At 38.9% G+C, this 25,593-nt stretch overlaps 1 protein-coding gene across 8 annotated transcripts in view; it reads left to right on the forward strand.

Annotated features, from left to right (window-relative positions):
• LOC129779428 (putative uncharacterized protein DDB_G0279653) overlaps positions 1-25,593 on the forward strand; it is a 202,902-nt gene that overhangs the window by 147,269 nt on the left and 30,040 nt on the right. For 6 of the 8 annotated variants that reach the window (XM_055786898.1, XM_055786901.1, XM_055786902.1 and 3 more), the window contains 4 exons: positions 6,727-6,914; positions 6,991-7,234; positions 7,306-7,403; positions 15,669-22,732. In XM_055786898.1, the coding sequence (XP_055642873.1) occupies positions 6,727-6,914; positions 6,991-7,234; positions 7,306-7,403; positions 15,669-17,894 (2,756 nt within the window). In that variant the 3' untranslated portion in view covers positions 17,895-22,732. Of the gene's footprint in view, positions 1-6,726; positions 6,915-6,990; positions 7,235-7,305; positions 7,404-15,668; positions 22,733-25,593 lie in introns of those variants that run through there. The other 2 variants (XM_055786904.1, XM_055786905.1) reach the window with 1 other exon arrangement.

The following is a 25,593-nucleotide window of genomic DNA, read 5'->3' on the forward strand; positions in this document are numbered from 1 at the left end:
TATATAATCGAGTTTGTATATAATCGAGTCCGACTTGCACGAGGCACTAGGTTAACAAAGAAAATATTGATTAAGTATGTTACTCAAACTGAATTGTAACGATCACGCAGGAACTGTTCAATCACAAAGAAATGCTCGAATAGTTTCACAGGAACATTTTCAGTTGATTTCAATATTCCGGACATATTCTTCAGGTTTGATTTAACGTTCGAATTAACATCTCGATAGAACTACTATCTTCAGCGTTTTTCTCAGGTTTTTCAACACTTTCCAGTTTATCGGTATCTGGCATCAGATCACAGCAAATCACGTTTTGGTCCTTTTTGCACTAATTATTAAAAGACATTGAGCAATCGAACGGTATTGTACCGTCGACATCGCTCACGCCACATTAATTATGCCAGCGGAATATCACTCCCGTCCATGTTGGTTGTGCTTTAAAGTTAGGATTTCCCAGTTTCTGGACAAATTCTCAACCCATATCCCGAAGAATAGAAGAGGGGTAAATTATTTTGTCTAGCTTGACAAGACAAAAATTCATTGACCGCTCCAGCTTCTCGATTCTGACCAACCTTATATGCTTTTGGTCTAGATACAATTTTCCATTCCGATTCCATTTTTACTTTAGTTTGAGTAGTGTTGATACCGCACTTTGTGCAATACTGAAATTATTTGCAGCTTCAGACCCCTTCCGTCCATATTTTTCGACCTGCTCGATGATGCTCAAACGTTGCGCAATGGTTAGCGTTTTGATTGTTCGCTTGAAAGGTTTCTCGTGGTTTTCCATACTTGAAAAGAAATTGTTTGATGACACGAACACTCCGTCTTCACTTTCAAGGGCAATTGAAATCTGAGGTAATAACGCACAAAAACATGTACGCGAAAATCAATCGAGTTAGGGAGGTGAAAATCCATGGAAAAATGAATCAAAACACATCGTGTAAGAGAGGCATCGAGTTAGGGAGGTATCGAGTTATGGAGAGAAGAATGCTTGTAAAATCGAAGGTGCCATGAAATCCATCGAGTTAGGGAGAGTTGACTGTAGTACATTTTTCATCATTAGAAAAAAGGTGAAAAATCGAACTTTTTGTTTTGCTTGGAGGTAAAGTGGTACCCTAGTGAGGCTAAAGTGGTCACTCGCAAATATCAAGCTAAATAGTATAGATTTAAGCGTTTTTCTAATCATATTCGATATAGTAGGTACATGTATGGAATAAGCTTGGTTTATTCACCTAGAGTCTCAATTCAAATTTTCTCATGCATAAAAAAGCGTGAAGTAAAGGGTGACTCAAAATTCATTAAATTCTTCAAACATAAGGTGCCTATCAATACGGTGTCCATAGTCAATAGTTATTCAGATCGGATTCGATTATCCGGAGACTCGATTAGCCGGAATTTTAGACTCGATTATCCGGATTATTTTATTTTTGACTAGATGCCCCGGCAAACTTCGTCCCGCCCAAAATTTGTTTTTTGTTATCAATACCTTCAAACATTCACGTTTTCTTATTATGAACAAGTTCATGGGTCTAATCGCAGAACTGTCCATTGATTGATCTTCTAATCGACCCCATTCAATTTACCTTTTACTATAAAATTCCTAGTATTTCTAACAAAACTCATCATTATAATATCAGATTATTTTCAGACACAATTCTCGTTCAAGATATTCCAACCACTTGCAAATAACATGTTTCTCCGTTACATGGAATAAATGTTTTATACAGAAAATATGATAGAATAAAGACAGCCCTAAATCGGACAATTCCTTCCTCGAGTTCTGCTCTTATCAACACATTCCGCGATACTTTTTTATTGGTAAAGATAGAAGAAGATATGGGAGTGCGTTTCATCGTGCGTAGAACATATGGGAATTTAATTTTATCCCAATTTTCCCTTTTTTCTTCAGAGTTTTCCGAAAATTTTCAATTTTCATGTTTGGTTGGGATATTTTTGGCTGAAATATGTGTAATGTCTTTATGGGACCCCCTCTCCATTCCAGAGGAGGGAAGGGTGCCATACCATCATAGAAACATTTATCATACCCAAAAACCCTCACATCCCAAATTGTGCTTGATTAGTTCTCGAGTGATGCAGAAGTTTGTGTTTGTGTGCCCCCTGTAATTTGTGTTTTATTTGTATGGCAGAGCCCCGCCCCCCTTAGAGAGGGGGGGTGGAGTGTTTAACCACCATAGAAACATTTATTGTACCCTAATACCTCCATATGTCTAATTTGGTTTTATTTTCTTGATTAGTTCTCGAGTTATGCAGAAATTTGTGTTTCATTTCGATAACAGCCTCCGCTCAGAAAGATGGGAGGAGTGTTGAACCACTTTAGAAATGTTTCTTGTCCCCTAAAACCTCCACATGCCAAATCTGGTTCAGTTTGCTTGATTAGTTCTTGAATTATGCAGAAATGTATGTTTCATTTGTAAGGCAGACACCCCCCCCCCCACTCACTTTAAGGGGTGGATAGTCTAACCACCATAGAAACATTTATTGCACCCTAAAACCTTCACATGCAAATTTGGTTTCATTTGCTTGATTAATTTGTATGGCGGCTACTACAAAATGGCGGATTACATATTTTCTCAGAACCTCATCAATAGGGTATCAAATGAAAGGGCTTGACTAGTAGAACACAGTTATTTATGAAAAAGGCAAATCCAAAATGGCCGACACCGCAAGATGGTGCCATATATATTTTTTTCACAACCCCATCAATATGGATATCAAATGAAAGGGCTTGACTAGTAGAATACAGTTATTTATGAAAAATGCAAATCTAAGATGGCGGCCACTACAGAATGGCGGATTACCTATTTTCTCAGAACCCCATCAATATGGGTTCCGAATGAAAAGGCTTCCCTAGTAGAACACAGTTATTTATGAAAAATGCCCAAAAATGTATCAAAAGAAAGTTCTCGACTAGTAGAACATAGCAGATAATGAAAAATCTAATTTCAAGATGGCCACAGTCCCCAAACAACTAATTACTTTTTGAATGGTTTCATTCAGCTTGACCTGTTTCTATGTATGTTTGAATGTTTGTTGGGTTGTCCCACATTAATAGAAAATTGACCCCGTTCCTGTTGAATGATTGATCTGAAATTTGGAACACACATTTAGTTCTACTGTCATTATAAAACTCCAAGATCTTGAAAGATCCAAGATCAATTTGGCTGCCGCAAAAAATTGGCTGAATGGCTTGATTTGGAGAGTACACTACACTATGAACAACATAAATTCTAAAAGGTCGCCGCCACAAAATGGTCAACTATGTATTTTTTTCAATCCCCACAATATTGGTATCAAATGAAATGATTTGACTAATAAAATACTATACATCATCAAAATATTCCGAAGAAAGTTAGGTAAGAAAGCAAAATAAAAAAATGGTTTCAATATAGAAAAGTATACTAATGATACAGATAATTTACTAAAAACTAGAAAATGAAGTAAGTAAAAAAACTTTTTAAGTTAAACGGTTTTATGTACTAAAAGCTAGAAAATAATTAGACAAGTAGCAGTTAGTAGTTATCACATCCGTTCCTTCATTAATCTAGGGCAATGATGAGACTAAAATAAAATCGTGGGGTATATGATGAATCAACTGACTGTGGATGAAGGAAATCCAACGTGTTTATTTCTTACATAATTTTCTTCGGAATATTTTCACGATGTAATGTATTCTATTAGTCAAATCATTTCATTTGATACCAATATTGAGGGGATTGCAAAAAATACATAGTCGACCATTTTGTGGCGGCGACCTTTTCGAATTTATGTTGTTCATAGTGTAGTGTATTATCGAAATCAAGCCACTCAGTCATTTTTTTGCAGCATCCAAATTGAATTTTAAGATCATGGAATACGCAGTTTTATAATGACAGTAGAATTAAATGTATGTTCCAAATTTCAGAATAATCAGTCAACAGGAACGGGGTCAATTTTCTATTAATGTGGGACAACCCTACAAACATTCAAACATACATAGAAACAGGTCAAACTTTCATTATCTGCTATGTTCTACTAGTCGAGAACGTTCTTTTAATACCCCTATTGATGAAGTTTTTAGAAAATATATATGGCGCCATTTTGGTTTTGAATTTCTCATAAATAACTGTGCTCTACTAGTCAATCCCTTTCATTTGATATACATATTGATGATGTTCTGAGAAAATGTGTAATCCGCCATTTTGTAGCGACCGTTATCTTGGATTTACATTTTTCATAAATAACTGTATTCAACTAGTCAATCCTGTGTCCCTGTTTCATATCCCTCCTATCCGATCTATAAACTTTTACTTAGTCGCGGCAATACATACACACACTCTTTACAGATACACGGGCCAAAGGTTGTGCAGTCCACTGATCATTCAACAAGAGCCAAAGGTTGTACCGCTCATGACAACTCTACACGAACTGATGATTGCGCCGGCTAGTGACCATTCTATCCTGGATTCCTCGAGTCGAGAAAGACGCACCACGCTAGATATGGGGTACAGACTAGGGAGCGTTGCTGATTAATGGTCAGCTGCATCCCAATAGGAAGTAGCCCGTGTCGGGCACACGTATAGAGCATCGAAGACTGCAACATACCAATTATGAGAACACTTGTAATACTAACCTCGAGCCAACCGCGAGTAATCGGTTACATATTACTAACATAGTTGTAAGACAAAATTTGTCAAAATATTGGACTCCCGGCCCCGTCAGGCTAACGCCACATGTGCCTTAATAAAAAATATATTTTGGGAAAAAAAACTAGTCAATCCCTTTCATTTGATATACATATTGATGGGGTTCTGAGAAAATGAGTAATCCGGCATTTTGTAGCGGCCGCCATCTTGGATTTACATTTTTCATAAATAACTGTGTTCTACTAGTCGATCCCTTTCATTTGCTATACATATTGATGGGGTTCTGAGAAAATTTTTAATCCGCTATTTTGTAGCAGTCGCCATCTTTTATTTACATTTTCCATAAATAATTGTGTTCTACTGGTCAAGCCCTTTCATTTGATACCCATATTGATGGGATTTTGAGAAAATATGTACATAATCCGCCATTTTGTAGCGGCCGCCATCTTGGATTTTCAAGATGATTGAATTCGCAATTCTATAGTGACACCAGAGATAAATATGTGTTCCAAATTTCAGATCAAACGGTCAACAGGAAGGGGGTTGAATTTCTATTAATGTGGTGCAGCGCTACATTCAAAGTTACAAAGTTACAAAGTCACAAACATACAAACGGATCAACCTAGATAAAACCGTTTAATAAGTACAAATCATAATTATATTAGGTTCACCGAGAGATTATCCGGAGGATTCGATTATCTGGAGTGAAAAAAAAATCTATACTCCGGATAATCGAGTCCGACCTGTACTTGGAAATTCTTGCAAATTGAAAAGCTTCGAAAAAAAATTAAACAAAATGATATTTAATTTACCCATATCTGGCATCTTTGCTTCCGTCATTGGGTTCTCATAAATCTCGACGTTTCATGCTTGGGTTATTTTTCGGTTTTCAAAAAAAAAAAAATTTTGGTGTCCGCGACATTAGTAAATGAAATCCGATTGAGCTAAAATATGGCATAGGGTGTTTTATCGTGCAGAACAGGTTCAACATTTTGCAGGACGTCCCGTATGAAAAATCGAGATTATCATTTTCTTTTGTACCCTAAACCATACATTTTGCCTCGTATTCCGAAAAAAACGACTAAATCTCATAGAGTCGATTTTTGACCAAAAAATTTATGTCCACCTTAATTTCACAAACGATACGACGTCGCAGTTTATTGTATCGGCGGAGTTCACCCCGGCACCATCTTGGTCGCTTGCCTGGGTGCTGCCTCCTATTTTCGATCATTTCGTGTTTGTTCTCCAAGTTGCTTCCATTTTAGCTTTTAAGACGCGTGCATCGGATGGGACTTCGGCTTCGTGCACCCGATGGGGCGTCCACATTACATAACGAACCGAATATGCCGCCTGGTACAGACCGATCGGCATGATTCGGCATGATGTGGACGCGCCTCTACATATTTCGACTAGCGGCACGAAGCTGTGCAAGTGCTCGATTGTTTCGTGATTCTTGAGAACGATACAGCTGCCCCATCTTCTTTACATAGTTCTTTTTTCAATCGGTGCATCTTTCCGAAAGAATGTCACCAAAGATCCCTGCCGAGTTTTCATGCAATAGCATCAATCATCAAACAGGAAAATATCGGATACGACGATTTGTCAAAGTAGCGAAACATTCAATTTATTTTTCACATCGTCCATCGAGAAGCCCACGGGTGGTGCGTCATACCGACAAATCCTTGCGGTCTGGCACAGACGTCGGCGGCGGAAGCCAAATGTAAACACCATGAAATGTTTTACCAAGTCGCGTTTCATTTACGAAAGCAGGCTGCTTTCGTCTGTTATATTATATAACCCCACTCCTCGGCTTGAGGGCAGCGAATTGCACTTGAGAGTCTGAGTCTGTTTATATTATTTCTTGCCGTTATCGCACATCACTTCAATGTCATGAGCCTTTTATGACACATGATCCACTCGGACGTTACATTCGAGCTTCCAGCTGTTTGTTCAACGAAGACCCTTCAACAGCGACGGCCAAGCAGTTTCGTAATTGTTAGCACTTCGCATCCGTTACCACGTGATCGACTGATAGTGTTGGCGAACTAATTACGAATTCTGTTTCTCTCTTTTTCAATTACAGGTACGATGATCTGCTGCTACCTTCTGTACAGCCGGCAGTTCAACACGGCGGGTGAGGCGCTTAACTATTACGCACAGAGGCGCACAAGCGACAGTAAAGGTGTTACGATCCCGTCCCAACGGCGGTACGTCGAGTACTATGCCACCCTTTTGAGGAGCAACGAAACCTACCGACCGATGACGTTATACGTAAGCCTTTTTTCCATCAACACACACGCCTTGGAAAGCACACGCTTGAATTGATGTTCGAATCCTTTCCTTGCAGATTTGCGAGATCCGACTAATACCCGCGCTCAGCATCAAGGAGGGTACGATCAACGTCACCGGCAACGATCCCCAGTCACTGCCGGAGTTCAAACGAACCGACGACCACACGGCGGCCAAACTGGACTACTGCATGCCCCTAGCCGGCGATGTGAAAATCGAGTTCGTAAAGAGCTCAGTTTTACGCAAGGAGAAGCGATGCCATTTTTGGTTCAATACGTATTTTGTGGAGAAGTCAGCGAGAAGTTAGTATCGTCATGGGACGTTAGAAAGCATTTGGGTTGGACACGAGATTGATATTTTTTTATGTTTGCAGAAGACGCTGATGGAAATCTGTTGCTAGTGCTCAGCAAATCAGAAATCGATGATGCTCACAAGGATAAGCACCATAAGGAATATCCCAATAATTTTACGGTAATGATTATTTCAAATAGCAATGGCCTTTTTCAATGGAGTTTACTGACAACTTATTACTGGTTTTATGGCAACTTATTGTGATTTTCGTAAGGGGGAGGTTCAAAGGATCTGTAAACATGCATTGGTTTCTTGTTGATCAATTTCCGATTGATACTCTTACTACAAAGATTGTCATTCATCGTAGTTGATGCACATTCTGTCAGATATATATATAGGTCGGGATTTTGTATTTTCAGAGAAAACGATTAATTTAACATTTATATTTATATAATCGCCCTTCTGAAGCTATACACCTTTTCCAACGATCCAGTCATCGGAACACTTTTTATAGCTGTACTAGCTGACCCGGCAAATTTCGTCCCGCCCAAAATTTGTTTTTTTTATCAACACCTTCAAACATTCACGTTTTCTTACTATGAGCAAGTTCATGGGTCCAATCGCAGAACTGTTCATTGATTGATTTTCTATTCGTCTCCGTTGAATTTACTTTTTACTATAAAATTCCTAGTAATTCTAACAAAACTCATCATTATAATATCAGATTATTTTCAGACACAATTCTCGTTCAAGATTTTTCAACCACTTTTAAATAACATGTTTCTCCGTTACATGGAATAAATGTTTTATACAGAAAATATGATAGGATAAAGATAGTCCTAAATCGGACAATTCTTTCCTCGAGTTCTGCTCTTATCAACACATTCGGCGATACTTTTTCATTGGTATAGATAGAAGAAGATATAGGAGTGCGTTTCATCACATTGAAATCCATTTCCAGTTTTGAACAAAGATCAATTTCGCTAGCGCAAACATCAAATGGACTAACAGCACTTGTCACTATGTAATTGTAGAACATATGGGAATTTAATTTTCCGAATTTTCCCTTTTTATTCAGAGTTTTCCGAAAATTTTCAATTGTTATGTTTGGCTGGAATATTTTAGGTTGAAATATGTGTAATATTTGTGTGATATTTTTATGGGACCCCCTCCAGAGGTCCCATTAAGGAGAGGGAGGGGTATCATTCCATTATAGAAACATTTCTCATACCCCAAAACCCTCACATCCCAAATTGTGCTTGATTAGCTTTCGAGTTATGCAGAAATTTGTGTTTCATTTGTATGACAGCCCACCCTTAGAGAGGGGGGTGGAGAGTCTAACCACCATAGAAACATTTATTGCATCCTAAAACCTCAATATGCCTAATTTGATTTCATTTGCTTGAATAATTCTCGAGTAATGCAGAAATTTGTGTTTCATTTGTATGGCAGTCCCCCCCTTTAGAGAAGGGGGTGGAGAGTCTAACCACCATATATACATTTATTGCACTTTAAAACCTCAATTTGCCTAATTTGATTTCATTTGCTTGAATAATTCTCGAGTAATGCAGAAATTTGTGTTTCATTTGTATGGCAGCCCCCCTTAGAGAGTGGGGAGGAAAGTCTAACCACTATAGAAACATTTATTGCATCCTAAAACCTCAATATGCCTAATTCGATTTCATTTGCTTTAATAATTCTTGAGTAATGCAGAAATTTGTGTTTCATTTGTATTGCAGCCCCCCTTTAGAGAGAGGGGAGGGATCTCAAACTATCACGAAAACCTTCCCCGGGCCCAAAAACCCCTACATACCAATTTTCGTTTTAATCAGTTCAGTTGTTTCCGAGTTCATAAGAATCAGACAGACTGACAGACAGAAATCCATTTATATATATATATATATATATATATATATATATATATATATATAAATGGATTTCTGTCTGTCAGTCTGTCTGATTCTTATGAACTCGGAAACAACTGAACTGATTAAACCGAAAATTGGTATGTAGGGGTTTTTGGGCCCGGGGAAGGTTTTCGTGATAGTTTGAGATCCCTCCCCTCTCTCTAAAGGGGGGCTGCTATACAAATGAAACACAAATTTCTGCATTACTCAAGAATTATTAAAGCAAATGAAATCGAATTAGGCATATTGAGGTTTTAGGATGCAATGTATGTATATATATATATATATATATATATATATATATATATATAAATATATATATATATATATATATATAAATATATATATATATATATATAAATGTATATATATATATATATATATATATATATATATATATATATATAAATGTATATATATATATATATATATATATATATATATATATATAAATGTATATATATATATATATATATATATATATATATATATATAAATGTATATATATATATATATATATATATATATATATATATATATATATATATATATATATATATATATATATATATATATATATATATATATATATATATATATATATATATATATATATATATATATATATATATATATATAGATTCAGAAATTACCTTCATTTTACGCAGCGAATTCGTTTTTATATCTTCAATGTTGTCAAAACGTGTCCCACGAAGCGGTCGTTTGAGTTTCGGAAATAGGAAAAAGTCACACACATGTGTCGCCGCCAGTAATTCTTCAACCATTGATTGCGATGAAATTTTTGGAGAAAATTGAGCCCTTTTGGTACTAGTTGTGCATGACATTCTTCCCATCCCAACGATCTCGCCAATTGCTTCATACGGTGGACAGATAAATGAAAAAGATGAATTGCTTGTGTCCACTAAAAAACTGTTGACCGTAGCAGAGAGATAAGATACTAAGAATCCCCAAGGTGGATTCGAAATAAGGAAGATCGACACTATACGCTATCCTCTAAGTGATGAACACATCCGAAAAACCATCAAACAGAAAAGTCGAGCAATGAAATTGAGCTTGAGCATACTGTACACTTCGTAGTTGCTCTCCGTGATTGAACTGAACCATCGAAATTACTCAAAGAGCACACCGAAAGACGCTTGGGAGTAGCAAATCATTTTCATTGTGCAAGTTTCGGCGATCGAGCCCTAAACGAAGCCGGCCACGTCCTTACAGCCACCAGGGGAAGGGAAGGAATGTTAGTATGATATTCGCCGCCCGAAGGCCAGAGGGTGGCCTTTATAGCGTGGTTCCCTAGCGATTATCAAGGATAGTTGTTAGCGAGGGAAGGTAATAATCAGGATTCACTGTGGAGAGTGATATTTTTAGGAGTGTATCCATTTCTTTCTTCGCATAATAACCCTGGATAGCAGCTATTACAACCATTCTCCTTAGGGGCTTTGGATCCTCTGCTCTGGTTCTCAATATCTCCAGGCTCTTTTTCGGACATGCTACTATACAGATCCGTCATTCGCAGGCGTAGTTCGTATATAGCCATCCATGCAAATTTTTTTTTTCGTTATGGTGACCATTTTCATTTTAAAGTGGTTTGAAAAATCACTTTTTTCTCTTTTTTTTTTTTTCCAACAGTGACTTTTATTCAAAAATTCAAAACTTTTGAACTACTGGAGCGATTGTGCTGATCGACATATCAAATTAAAACCAATTATCTTTTTACTATAGTTGCATAGTTAAATTTTGTTTCCGTTATTATTGATGGCATTTGTTTTTTATGGATTCATGATTTCGGGACCAAGGAAGCCATATTTGTTATATTAGTTTTAAAACCTGGGGTTTTTTTACATAACATATCCAAAAACCAGAGATGTGTTCTTTTTCATGACTATGAAATGACTTTATTCAAAAATTCATAACTTTTAAATTATTGTACAGATTCAGATGATTGACATACCACATTAAAACACATTAGCTAGCTTTCTATGAAAAAATGTCACACTAGCGAATGAATTGGATTCTAGTTGCATAGATCCTGTATAATAAACATATTAACTTTCAAAAATCATAACATAAAAACGAAAAAGAACACATCTCTGATTTTTGAATATGTTACGTAAAAAATCCTCAGCTTTCAAGAAAAAAATGAATAAAAATAGCGCCATTGGTCCCGAGCCCATGTAAACTATAAAAGACAAATATAATCAATAAATGCGAAAACAAAATCCAAATTTTTTGCAATTGTAATTTTTTTCCAAAAAAGATTAGTTAATTGGATTTATTTTGATACTAGATGACCCGGTAAACTTCGTCCCGCCCAAAAATATTTTTTTTTATAATCACATCCACGTTTTCCTACTAAGCGCACGTTTATGGGTCCAATCGCAGAACTGTTCATTGATTGTTCTGAAATCTACACTTTAAAATTATTTTTTACTATAAATTTCAGTACTTCTACCAAAACTTGACATTATAAAATCAGATTATTTTCAGACACAATTCTCGTGCGAGAAATTTCATCCACTTGCAAATAACATATTTCCCCGTTACATGGAATAAATATTTCATACAGAAAGTATGACAGAATGAAGACAGTCCTAAACCGGACAATTCCTTTCTCCAGTTTTGCTCTTATCAACACATTCGGCGATCCATTTTTATTTATATAGATAGAAGACGATATGGGAGTGAGTTTTATCACATCAAAATTCATTTCCACTTTCGAACGAAGATCAATTTCGTTACCGCAAACATCAAATAGACTAATAACGCTTGTCAATATATAATTGTAGAACACATGTGAATTGAATTTTTCGAATTTTCCTATGTTCCTTCAGAGTTTTCCGAAAATTTTCAATTGTCATGTTTGGTTGAAATATATGCATTATTTTTATGGAACCCCCTCTCCATTCCAGAGAAGGAAAGGGTGTCATAACATCATAGAAACATTGCTCGTAGCCAGAAACCCTCACATCCCAAATTTGGCTCCATTTGCTTGATTAGTTCTCGAGTTATGCAGCTGTTTGTGTGTCATTTGTATGGGAGTCCCCCTTTAGAGAGGGGGGAGAAGTGTCGAACTACCATAGAAACGTTTATCGACCCCTTAAACCTCTATGTGCTAAGTTTGATTCCATTTGTTTGATTAGTTCTCAGCACCCTCCCTCCAGCACCTTTAGTTGTTCAGCACTCTCCCCCCTCCTCGTCTTTAGCGAAGGGAAAGGAGTGTCAAACCATCATAAAAACATTTATTGCTCCTCAAAACCTCCATTTGCCAAATTTGGTTCCATTTGCTTGATTAGTTCTCGAGTTATGCAGAAATTTGTCTTTCATTTGTATGGCAGCCCTCCCTTAGAGAGGAGGGTGGAGTTTCTAACTACCGTAAAAGCATTTATTGCACCCTAAAACCTCAATGTGCCTAATTTGGTTGCATTTGCTTGATTAATTCTCGAGTAATACAGAAATTTGTGTTTCATTTGTATGGCAGATCCCCTTTAGACAGGGGGGGGGTGGAGAGTCTAACCACCATACAAACATTTATCGCACCCTAAAACCTCCACATGCCAAATTTGGTTCCATTTGTTTGAATAATTCTCGAGTAATACAGAAATTTGTGTTTCATTTGTATGGTGTACCTACATCGATACTGCGTTACGGAATCCCTGCGGCTGTCTAAACTCGTCAGAATCGCAGGTACGTTTCGACTCAGCGATGCGAGTTGTGAGCGCTCATAGAACGATCTTGTCAGAAGCAGTATGGGTTATCGTTTACATGATTCCTATCCGTATTATCCTAACGGAAGACGACGAGTGCTATATTTTACTCTGGTCTATATAGCACTTCATAGACCAGAGGAAACCAGTGATACTCGACGGTGAATATCATACTAACATTCCTTCTCTTCCCCTGGTGACTGTAAGGACGTGGCCGGCGTCGTTATTGACCATTTAAAGCTCGAACCACCGAGAATTGCACAACGAGAATGATTTGCTAGTCCCAAGCGTATTTCTGTGTGTTCAATTTGGTTGGTTTAGGTCAATCACGGAGAGCAACTACGAATTGTACAGTCTACCCAAGATCAAGCTCAGAGGAAACCAGTGATACTCGAGAAAGGGTGTGAGAAGAATTAATAGTGAAGTGGTCAGCATGAGTGAGACATGGTGGAGGACGATTGATGTGGTGGTACGGGCTCACACCGGTATTATCGACCTGGTTGAGCAGGAATCCTCTCATTGGGAAGAGAAATTTCGCGAGTGTGACCATGACGGGACGCGTGTTATGTTGACGGACGCTTCTAAATCGGTGCACTTCTAGACAGATGAGAAATCCCCTGCTTTTCAAGTTCCAATTTAAAGATAAAAATTTAAAGAATCAGGAATCGCATAAAAACAGGTTTGCCTATATTATTAATTGGAGCATCGTAATTATAAAAGCTCTTCAAACGAATTTCATAGAAATACCACTTAGAATATTATTTATGGAGAATCCTTAGATTGAACTAACGATCACTCGCTCGTGTGACCATTTGGCTACGAAGACCTTCCCTCCAATTCCGGTGTAGATTTTTCGAGTGTTCGTTAACTGGAACGGCTGCCCAACATATCAGTTCACGGCGAAATAATTATCAGAATGCCTTGGGATATTCGAACGTGAACATGTCAACCTCGCAAGATTTCTCTTCCCAGCGGAGCGCCGAATGAGTAATGCCCTCCAACATAACGTGCACTCCGTCCGTGGCAACTGCTATCGCCGTTGTTCATCTTTCATCGACTGGCGTTGTGAGCACGTTAGTCGGTCCTCTACTTTCGCTGCAGCTCCGATATTATTTGTGTGATTGCACTGTTCACGGCATTTCAGATCCCCTCGTCGCGGCACATGCTCTTTACAATATTTCCTATATGAAGTGCAGGTAGTCCCTCGCGCTTAGCGCTGAACCTGGGACAGACTAAAACGATGTGCTTCGGTGTTTCCTTCATATTTCCGGACAGAGGAGTGACATTGCGTGCCCGAACCGATGTAGATATTGCTTGAAGCAGCCATGTCCAGACAGGAACTGCGTCAAGTAAAAGTTAACCTCACCGTGCATCCTGTTCAACCAGGTCGATCGTACCGGTATAAACTTGTACGTCCATCTATCGTTCTCCGCCGTTTCCCATTGATGCTGCCATTTGTACAACGACTCTGCTCTTATAAATTTCGGGATACCTCTGATTTCCCGCCGCTTGTAGCACTCGCTGTCCTCCGCCAGAGTGATGCAGATGGAAATCATCCCGACGATTACACGATTACGATTACGAAATGGTCCTACGTTTACGACTCGCATGGCCATGAGTCGGAATGTGCAGTTCAACTTCCTCCGATTTCGGTGGGTTTTCAGAGCCGGCAACCAGACAGGACCACCGTACCTCGGTATCGACGAAGATACGCTTGCCAAGAAGCGCCTCTTGCTGCTGCTTGGATCAAAGCTATTTGGCATGATCTTCGCCATCGCGTTAATGGCCTTTGCCGTCTTCTCGGGTGTCGATTACCGTTGTTACGATGTCGTCCGCGACGCCCACGATCTCCACACCTTTGGGTAGCTTCAGCGTTTGTACACCGTCGTACATTGTGTTCCAAAGCGTTGTACCTAGGATGGAACCTTGTGGAACTTCCTCCGAGATGTTCTTCAGTATTTGTCCCCTGTCTCTGTTGTACACCTTGATCCGATTATGGAAATAACTCCTCAGTATCCCGTAACGATCACTTCTTCGTTTTTTGTCTAAGCGAGACCTGAGCTTTCTCGATAACTGTCCGAATATCGTCCACTGTCGACTTTCCTTTCCGGAACCCGAACTGCATTTCGACAATCCATGATCACCAGGAATTTCTGCAGCATCATCCAGAACATGCCGGGGAAAGCATGACCAGGTTGGGGATTCAGGGCCGGGTGTCTTGAAAACAAATGATGTCCGCTATGACGGTTTCCTCTGGTGCCTTGATTTAGCGCCCGTGTTCGGGTAATATTCCGATCATCACAAATTCAATGCGTTAGATATGTTAGATATGATATCAATAGCTTGTTTTCAAAGCAATTTTTGGGCTATTGAAACAAACTTTTGGTTCAATAAGTAACAAGCATATAACGCGTAGACATTTTATCTTTAGAATGAACTGGTTATCATACCATTTTGTTTAGTTGGTTAGGATATTAGGATATTAGGTTAGGTATTAACGCTCAAAATCTGTTGGCCCGGCGTTACGCTCTCGTTTTCGAAGGTATGCACTTCAACCCCAAATAGAAATGGAAGACGTAGTCCTACGTCGGAAAGTTTTGGAAATCATTCGGAATGTTGGAAATCATTCAGAATGTTGGAAATTTAGAAAGCTATTTTTAACCATATGAAAATTATTCGGAAAATTGGAAAATCAGAAAGCCAGAAAGCCAAGCCTTATTGTTGTCTACGTTCCCATATTATATGATTACAGTAGCAATCAGCACTACGATAGGCGAGCGGCAATAAAATATTAATTTCTGAAACTCTCATTCCAGGTGGAGGTGGTATTGCGAAGGGTACCGACGGGCAAATATTCGGAGAGTGTTAGTCTGAAAAAATGCCAGTCGCCAACAGCCGTGACAACGTCCCCCCTGATCAAATGCGGCATGGAAAACAATCGGCAGCAGCATATTACCCCGCAGCAGATACTGCTCCAGCAGCAGCATCAATCACCTCTGCAACTCCAGCAACAGCATCCACCCCTTCTTCGACAGATGAGCAGTGACCCGTATCGACCAACGATAATCAAGCACCAGCATAGTTATATTGATGGGAACACTAACTCGGTGGTGTCCGGTGGTTTCCTGCATGACCAACACCATCACCTACAGCAGCAACAGCAGCAACAACAAAACCCACTGCCAACGCATCAAAACAACCACCACAATCACCACCACCACCATCATCATCATCACCACCAGCTGCAGCAGCTTCCCACACAACAGCGAGAGCTGAACTACCAATCGATGCATGAAAACAACCAGCAGTATCTGGATGAGAACAATCACTGTCTGGAGTACTCGGAAACGTCGAGCTCCGAGTCGTCGACGGAAGAGGAAGGATGGGATTCCGGTGAGTGTCCGACGCTACTTCTAGCGCCGCCCGATAAAGCTAACTTGTACTATCGAAACGATAACTATTACTATGGTAGTTGCGCCGGCCTTAGCGCTGACCCCTGTGATCCTTCCGGTTCCTCGCCTAGGTTACATCCCGCTCCTCATCTTCCTACTTCTGTTAGCTCAGCTCTTATCTCTTCGTCTACGCCTCTGATCACCGTCGGAAGCGTCGGCGTTAGCGTGTTGAACATAAGTAGAATCGAAGCGAAAGTCGCCGCAAAACATAACCTTAGCAATAGTAGCAGAATTAGTAGCAACACAGTTGGTAGTTCAAAATTAAACTCAAAATCACTAGCAAATGCGACATCCGCTGCCAGCACTAGCAGTAAGCTCTCAGTAGTGCTTGACGATTCCTCGGGAGTATTTAGTTCGGCTTCTTTGAGGCTTCAAGATTCACTGCTATCACTGGCGAAATCTCAGCTCAACTGCAACATTGGTAGCAGTAGCAGTAGTTGTAATAGTTGTACTAGTAGTAGCAGTAGTAGTAACAGTAGTGATAATAATAATGGTACTAGCAACAATAATAACGGTACTAGCAACAATAATAACGGAAAGCTTCCTTCTTCCACTGAGCCACTAACAAATCAAATTGCTGCAACATCTACTAACAGCACTGCCGCTTGGTCGTCGCCGATTGGGTTGAAACGAAAAACGAGAAAATCTTTCAAATCAAACGTTGTGAAAAGTGGCACCGTAGCGAGCAAGGAGTTCGGCTCGGGTGCTTCCGTCACCAGCCAGGGGAAGGTGAAAAGTGGGAAGAGCAGATTCCACAAATTTCGGTGGTTGAAAAACTTGCGCAGCGATCCCAATTTGAAGAACATACTTGCGAAAAAGGGTGCCGACCTGATGACCCTAACACAATCGAATTTACCTATCCGTACTCCTTCTCCACCGAGTACAACTATTCCAATCGCCGCCGAGTCCCTCACTCGGCTGCTACCAACTGCCTCGAACGAAAATTTTCTATCGTTAGATTACTACTCTTCGATTTGTGATAAGCAACTCAGTTTCGAATCGCCCAGCAAAAGTCCTGGTCGGTTGATGAAATTGAATCTCGCTCGGAAGCGGTTACCCGAAGAGGAGGATCTTCCCGACGGGGGCGAGTGCACGATTGTGATAGCAAAGCCCAGTGAACAGCGGCTGACGATTGGTTTCGATGTAAGTCCTTCCCAAACTCCCACAACCAAAGTAGCCCCCGATAATCTCATATCTTTCGGAACTGTCGAGAAAAGCGTTTGTGATCAGAACGAAAGCACTGTGGAACCCAGAACCATTCCCAGGTCCTACAGTCTTGTGCCGAAATCCGAGAACACGAGCTTCTGCGATCGCATCCTGCAGACATTTGTCGGTGGGGTGGGGAACCCCAAGAAGCCGCCCTCGGCAGACCACGAGCTGCGGGTGCCACAAAGCAGTTGTTCCAGCAGTGGTAACAGCCCGGTTGCCCCCAGAGCTAATCGTAGCGCGCCATTCTCCTTGCGTGAACTTCGCCAAGAGCTTAAATCCGTTATAAGACCGTCGTCTTCAAGTTCTTCCCTGCAGCCAAAGTCCCCGACTAAAGCCGCCGGTTCAGCGGAAGAAGAATCCATTTCCAAGAAAGCGGATTAAGCGCGTCCTTCGTAAATCGACACCGTCGTGTATATGTGTATCTCTGTACCACTATGGATGTGCCTTTTAACGATACTTTCTGTCTATGTGTGCAAACGTTTCGCAGTTAGTTTGGAGTCAAATATAGGGATCACAATTGTTTCGAATTTCCTCCGTGTTACGTTGTGATATATTCAGCTTTCCCTGCGCTGGAACAAGAGAAAGTAGCGGAGAATCTGCGGAATGCTTGAGACTAAAACTACTTAAAGGATAAAGCTTCTATGTAGCGATAAGAGATTTTTATTTTTTATAATTTTATTTTGTTGTAGTAGAGATAACTTTTATACACCACCAATTATTATACAGAAGAAAAACCATTGAATAAGAAAGATTTTGATGCCGAAACAAATATTGCGTAGATTTTCATTTGATGCCCCCCTTTATGTTTGTATGGAAATTAGGTATTTACTCGAGTGTATATGTTTGAATGTTTCCATGTGTGTGCGTGGGTTTGTGTGTCTTGCTGAGTTTTGCATGGCTTCTCTCTTTCTAGCACCTTATCCTACAAGATTTTACGAAGCAGATGTGAGGTGTAACTCATTCCAGACTTCAATTATTACTTTCGAATAGTGAAATTTGCTGTAAACGCACGTTCTAGGGAAATTAAAGACAAACATTTTGAACAAAACTATTTTTGCCACGAACAGATTTTGACGATTTACATACCAAACGTATCGGAAATTCCCTAGGATTTGATTTTTATGCTATATATTACATTCCACTGGTGTGTAAACGGTAAAATTGATGAAAACTAGGAGCATTTCCATTTTCCCATACATTTGTCATTTGTGATCTTCCCTACCCCTTCCGTCAATAACGAGCAACTTATCGGTGATCAATGAAGGGGAATGATTTAAAGCCTCCGTGAACAAAGAAGAGAAGAAGAAGAAGGACGAAGGGAAATATTTGCCTAGAGCATAAATATTGGATCTCGCTGAGGCAAACTTTCAGTATCGTTCTAGATACGAGGCAATGAACATCGCTTGTTCTTCCTTGTTTTGCGCCATCACATGTCTTCGTTTCGGATTGAGCTGTGGATGCGACCAAATTACTTACTCGCTGATGTCTCTGGCATTGCAATCATTACATCAAACTGACGCCATTCCATTAAGGTTCTGGGCTACATCATTGTGTGGGGAATCATCAATCTAGGCTATCATCGGCTCACAAAAAAAAAAAATGTTCAGGAATTTTGTCAGTGATTTGGTTTCGCATAACAGTAACAAAACTATCTCAACCAAGGATGCCAGCTAAGCTAATCGAGAAATATTAACGGAAATATTAACAGAAAGGGCTTCTGTTGAGAAGAGCGCAAAGGGGAGGACTTTAACAAAATAACAGCGTAGTTCTATGTCGACAATGTGGTCGTGTCTTGGACACATCGTGCTATATTTTTTATAGATCATTTTCAATCTGTTGTTAACCTCTTTCCGTACGATTTAATTATCAAAAGAGCGAACCAAATGCAAACACTTCGATGGGTCACACATCGAATAATTTCACTACTCTGCTGAGTGTCTTAACGCGTTGTGATATGCAAGTGCGCCACGAGAGAGACTCGATATTGTACATTTTGGAACAATTATTTCATATCGAGTGAGACTCGATGTTGTACGTGAAAGGGTTAATATCTCGCCAGTGTGATAGCTCCAACATTGGCATCTGTCGGAAAACCTCATAATTGTTGTAAAACAACATATGATAACAATACAACTTTTCTTCGGAGATTCAGATTTTTTTTTGATGTGGAACTACGTCTAATCGAAGTATATGGGGGGTAAAATGAAAACCTAAACACAGAACATGCTGGAAAAAATGAAAGATTCCGAATGCTTATAACTCGAACATTTCTTACTAGATCGGAAAGATGTTTGTATCAATTGATAGGGATTATTTCGACGCTTCTATCGCAATTAATAAAATGTTAATTTTCATTAGATAAACAACTGAATAACTGTATGATGTTAAGCGTTATCTAAACGCCATAACTGTCTCATTTTGATTGGCCAGATCTACGGTTTCCAAAACACAGCTATCAAACCCAAGCATCCTTGGGGAAATCGGCATTGCAAATACATGAAAGTCGGGGGTATTTTTGTTCCGACTGAAATGTGTTTCCCTAACACAGATTTCAAATCCATGTAGCGTGGGGAAATCGGCATTGCAAATTCATGAATGTCGGGGGAATTTTTGTTCCGACTGAAATGTGTTTCACCAACACAGACTTCAGAACCAAGGTGTCTGAGGAAATTGGCATAGCAAATTCATGCAAGTAGAGATGTCCAAATTTTTCGTTTATTCGTTTATCGATCAATCGTGGGCCGTTTTAAAATATTCGATTCATTCGAATAATTGTGTTTCAGTATTCGATTAATCAAGCGAATACTTATTTCTTGTAACCAAAATGAACAGACATTTATAATAAAAAAGATTATGATATCATAATTTTAAAAGTTACATTAAATATAATTTTAAAATAAACATGGTGCAGTATAATGCTTTTTGAATGAAATGGAATTTTAGTAAGTAATGACAAATTTAACACTTCATAATTTTTTTGCGGACGATTGGGAAAAGAGCACACTATGAAAATTATGCACAATATTTTATTGCACCAACATATATTTTTTTCTGTTCAAAATCACCTGTTCTGCGAATGTTGTTGAAATAGAAGATTTGTTTGAAAATTTCTGCTTGGTGCCTATAACTACTAGTTCAAAAGAAGTATATGTATAAAATCATTGACCACTAGAAAAATTTACCTTTTCTTAGCACTCTGAGTTTGAATATCACCACGTTAGTTCAGGAGCTTAAACCACCTCCTTCAATTCCGCCTTTTTCTCCTGCAGACGCTCAGTTCTTCTTCCCAGTCTCCTCTACCACCAAATCAAGCAAATTCGCGGTTCGAGAAGTACGTATACTTGAGAGATGCAAACTTCCGAAGGAAACGTAAAATAGAATAATCGTTTGATAATTCTTCCGTTCACATATTTTGTCCTAGGCATCATACCAACCGTAGAAGGACTGTTATTAAATTAACTTGTAACGGAAAACATTATTTATCACAATGCATGAATTGACCTTACATGGCATTATACAATATTTTTACTCACAAAGCAAATATAATGAATTCAACTCAATTCGGGAATTGTTTCATTCCATCAAAAATTTAATCAATACAAACAAATGATTGCTAAGGTAAGGTAGTCCCACGTCAACCTTGCGGTTATATCGTAGATATAACCCACCTATTTTTTTCGTAAGAAGCCTTCGCTTCCCCATGGAAAGATCTATCTGCATTTTCCGGATAAAGGTGTAATCTGGAAAGGCTATATCTGACCAATATGAGATACCAGTTCATTCCATTTAACCATGTTTTCATGACATCTAAGGTATATGGCATAACGTTGTCATGTTGAAAAATTAATTAGTTATGCATATTCACCAGATGGTCGAATTTTCCGTTTAAACGCATTATTGGTAGACAGTAAACATCAGTGATAAAATCATACAGTCATTCCATGCCAAACCCATATAGTGGATCACAGGTTTTCGTGAAAACATGTAGTTTTGTTCCTTATCGCAAAATACTAGACCCTTTTTCCATTAGAGTATCCATTTCCATTTTAAGGTGATCCGGAAAATATTTTTTTTTAATTTTACAACATTTGAACTACTGGCTCGATTCAGATAACCGACATACCAAATCAAATATCTTCTTTGGAAAAATATGCACTTGCGAAAAAATTGGATTTTGTTTTTGTAATTATTGGATGTATTATGTTTTTTATAGTTTACTCGGTAAAACATAGAGTATTATTTCATTCAATTCGTTCTATTTCAGCTATTTCATTCAATGTGTTGTTTTATCGCTTCAGATATTATTTCAGAATGAAACGAAATTTGAGAATTAACTATTGGGAAGCAATTAACAATTACAAATACTCATGAAATTACCCGAATACAAATTCTCAATTCAGGTGCTATGCCGCATCTTTCGCAGAACGGCAACAGAAACTCCGACTGTGTGGAGACGGTCGCAACCTTTGCGGTACAAATTTTAGTTTTTACTTTTCGACAAAACACCTCTCACCTCTGGAAAACACCTTCTTCGCGTCCGACTTGAAATTTGTTGCAATTTGACACCAACTTTAACCCTGAAACACAATGTTCGAATTCACGAAAATTTTACGATCGACCGGAAAAAGTCTCTAATAAGTCAAAACAGACTCACTAAATTCACACAAGCTCTCTCCAAAAAAAAATTTTTTTAAAGGGTTGTATCCAAGACACGACCGCTTAGGACGTAGGACTACGCATTCGGATATCATTAACAAATGCAACCCAGCCAAATAGCAACTAAAAGTAACGAAGATACGCTATTCACGTACATATGTACAGGATATGAACAAATTAAAAGTATTGCACAACGGATGCAAGCAACACACACAAAACCAACCATCTATGATCAATTTACACTCTTCTCAAAAGAACTTTTTTGTTAGTATTATTAGCACATAGTATTACAGCAGAAGAATCATTTTCAGCGTGAGTCGGCAACGATACTTCAGTTTGATTTTTCCCTACATAATATGGCGAAAAACATGTTGATTGCAATGCCAGATGCACAGCGCTCGCGTCCACAGCTCGAGAGGAAAAGAAGATGACACAAAACTAGCAGAATAAGCGGTGTTCGCTGCTTTGGGTGCAGAAAGAAACTGAAAACTTTCCTCAGAGGAGATGCAATATTTATACGCTATCGACATCGTACTTACTGTGCAAGGTTTTTGGCGCTAATATTCACTTTTCGTTATCTCCTCAGTTGTTCCCATTCTCGCGGCTGCATAAGTTGCTCGTTATTGACAGCACGGTTAGGTAAGCACACTAATCGACATAACAAATGTATGGGAAAATGGGAATGCTTCCAATTTTCATTAATTTAAACCATCTACAGATTACGGGATTATAATGTATAGCATATCAAATCTCAAATCTTGTAATGTATAGCATATCAAACAAATGTCAATTGCCATCATCTCCATCCATCACTGCGAGTGATTGACCAACTATTGAAAAACAAATCCACTATTGTAATAATCACCCCCTACTTATCCTGGATTCCAGAGGTATATCGTGGGAAAATGTGTGCCTGATGCAACAATACAGAGACGCTCTCCACCAGAAAGCACGAAAATCGAAGTGATGTTTTCCCCGAACATTGTTGTTGTGCCATTGGTTACGATATCTTCCATTATTCCATTGTATCGAAGCTTCTGTGTGTGATTATCACCATTGGGAAAGAATGTTATCTGCTCGCTAGCGAGATCGAGACTTTGCAATCGTTCGATAGGTTCTTAGTAGCATTTCGAGCGAGCGATTTACGCGCACCTATTTCGCATTGGTGTGTACAGAAGATCGTTACATTTGTTGCTCGTCCACTTCTGTTGAATTGACAGAGTTCCATGTGCCTTTCATTCGACACATTTCCTCACCTCAACACCCCTAGGCAGCTCCATCGTTAACATGCCGTCGTACATTACACTCTAAAGTACTGACCCAGGGATGGAACCTTATGGAACTCCTGTCGTGGTCCTCGTCGATCTCTGCTACATGAATGTCTGATAGAACAAAAATCGATTCGGGAAGTAAATTCTTAAAATTTCAAATTTGGTAGCCAGGTAACTCCATTCGGTTCAGTACCTTAACGATGGATGGCTATATTGAGAGTTTTATCGTTATATTACCTGCATCAAAAAGTTCCCGGAATCACCACCGCTCTCAGTCACCCGTCTTTATTTTTCTATTTTTCTGTAAGTTGGCACATCTGTCATTGACTTTCAATTTGTAGTGTGATAGTTTTACATTCCTAAAAGTTACGCTGTATTGAGTACATCTGCTATTGTGCGTTACTCGATTTGTACAATTTGCAAAATTTGCAAGATCAATCGTTATTCGTGAACATTAAAACAGTTAAAGGACAGCTAAAAAAGAAACGAATACTATTCAGCAACCGCCGAATTCACGTGATTTGGCTCCCTGCGACTTTTTTTCGTTTTCACCGTGAAGTGACGTTCGTGATCAGGCCCATCAATGGAAAAATTGAAGATGGCGCTGATGACCATACCGCAGATCTGTTTCGAGGATTGGCAGAAATGTTTCGAGGATTGGATCAAGCGTTGGCATAAGTGCGTTGCAGTCGATGGGGAGTACTTTGAAAGGGGACAATATCGATATTGATGTATAATCTTGTATTTTTCATTTCCTGAATAAATTGCGGGAACTTTTTGATCAAGGACATATATGTTATATGTTCTTTATGATACCTCATTTTGATTTCTTCAGAGCCTTGTGCGAAACTGAGCTGAATTCTCATTAAATGTATACAAAAACTAGAAGTGCGTTATACCTGTAATATAACCGCATGCTAGACGTAGGACTACTGCTGGCTCGGTAATCATTTGTTTGAAATTGCATCTAAATTAATGAATAAATGAATATTTTGAAAGATTGCTGAAAGTTTTTCTTAAAATAGAAGGCCAAATGTGTTGGTAGAAGAAAACCCGAGGAAGGAATGATTTAATTTGAGTCATCTATATTTCGTTGTATTTGTCTCTTCCCGTAGATCAATATAGCGGAGAGAAAAAATCGGAAAATTCAGAAAATTGAATTCCCATATGTTCTACAATTAGCTAAGCGTTGTTAGTCCATTTGATGTTGGCGCTAACGAAATTGATTTTTGTTCGAAAGTGGAAAAGGATTTTCAGACGGAATAACGCATTCCTATATCTTCTATCTATATAAACAAAAATGGAAGGCCAAATGTGTTAGTGTGCTCTAAACCCGAGGAAGGAATGGTCCGATTTGAGCTGTTTTATTTTGTAATATTCTCTGTATCAAACATGTATTCCATGCAACTGAGAAACATGTTATTTCAAAATGCTTGAAGAATCTTGAACGTGTCTTTGTGTCTGAAAATAATTTTATATTATAAGGACGATTTTTTGTAAAAGTACTAGACAATTTATAGTAAAAGGAAACTTAAAGGATTAAAGGGTAATCTATCAATGAAGAGTTCAGTGATTGAACTCACTAACGTTCACTTAGTAAGAAAACGTGGATGTTTGAAAGTATTCAATTCAAAAAATCTATTTTGGGCGGGGCGAAGTTCGTCGGGTCAGCCCGTTATTAATATAATTTCAAGATCGCGGACCGTCTGTACAAGCGTTAAGCTGGTTCAGTTGGTAGCGTATTCGAATTGCAGGGAGACTTTCTTCCGATGGTAGCTGGTGACGATGTACTTTGGAATGCTAAGGGTCATTTTGTTGACACGGCACCACGATGCAAACCTGTTCCGGCAACTTCTAAAGCCGGCGTCAATCATCATCATTATCAACGATCAAAAAAATTCTCGTGTCGTCTACATATACCAGATAACACCCGTTCTCCAGAAGTAAGCCAGAAGTAACCTACTAAGAAGTAACCTACTAACCCACGCATGTTCTAATTGAGGTTCGCTAACGGCGAAGGATGATGAAGCAATGTTCTTCCTGATTGCGATGAGGGCTATGCCGGAACGCTTGTTGTTGCTAGTGAGCGTAGTACGGTTCCCTCGACATACGACGAAGTTGTCGCCAAACAGTAGCCGAGATGAAATGACATC

The sequence above is a fragment of the Toxorhynchites rutilus genome, chromosome 3, assembly GCF_029784135.1.
Source record: "Toxorhynchites rutilus septentrionalis strain SRP chromosome 3, ASM2978413v1, whole genome shotgun sequence".
Taxonomy (NCBI): domain Eukaryota; kingdom Metazoa; phylum Arthropoda; class Insecta; order Diptera; family Culicidae; genus Toxorhynchites; species Toxorhynchites rutilus.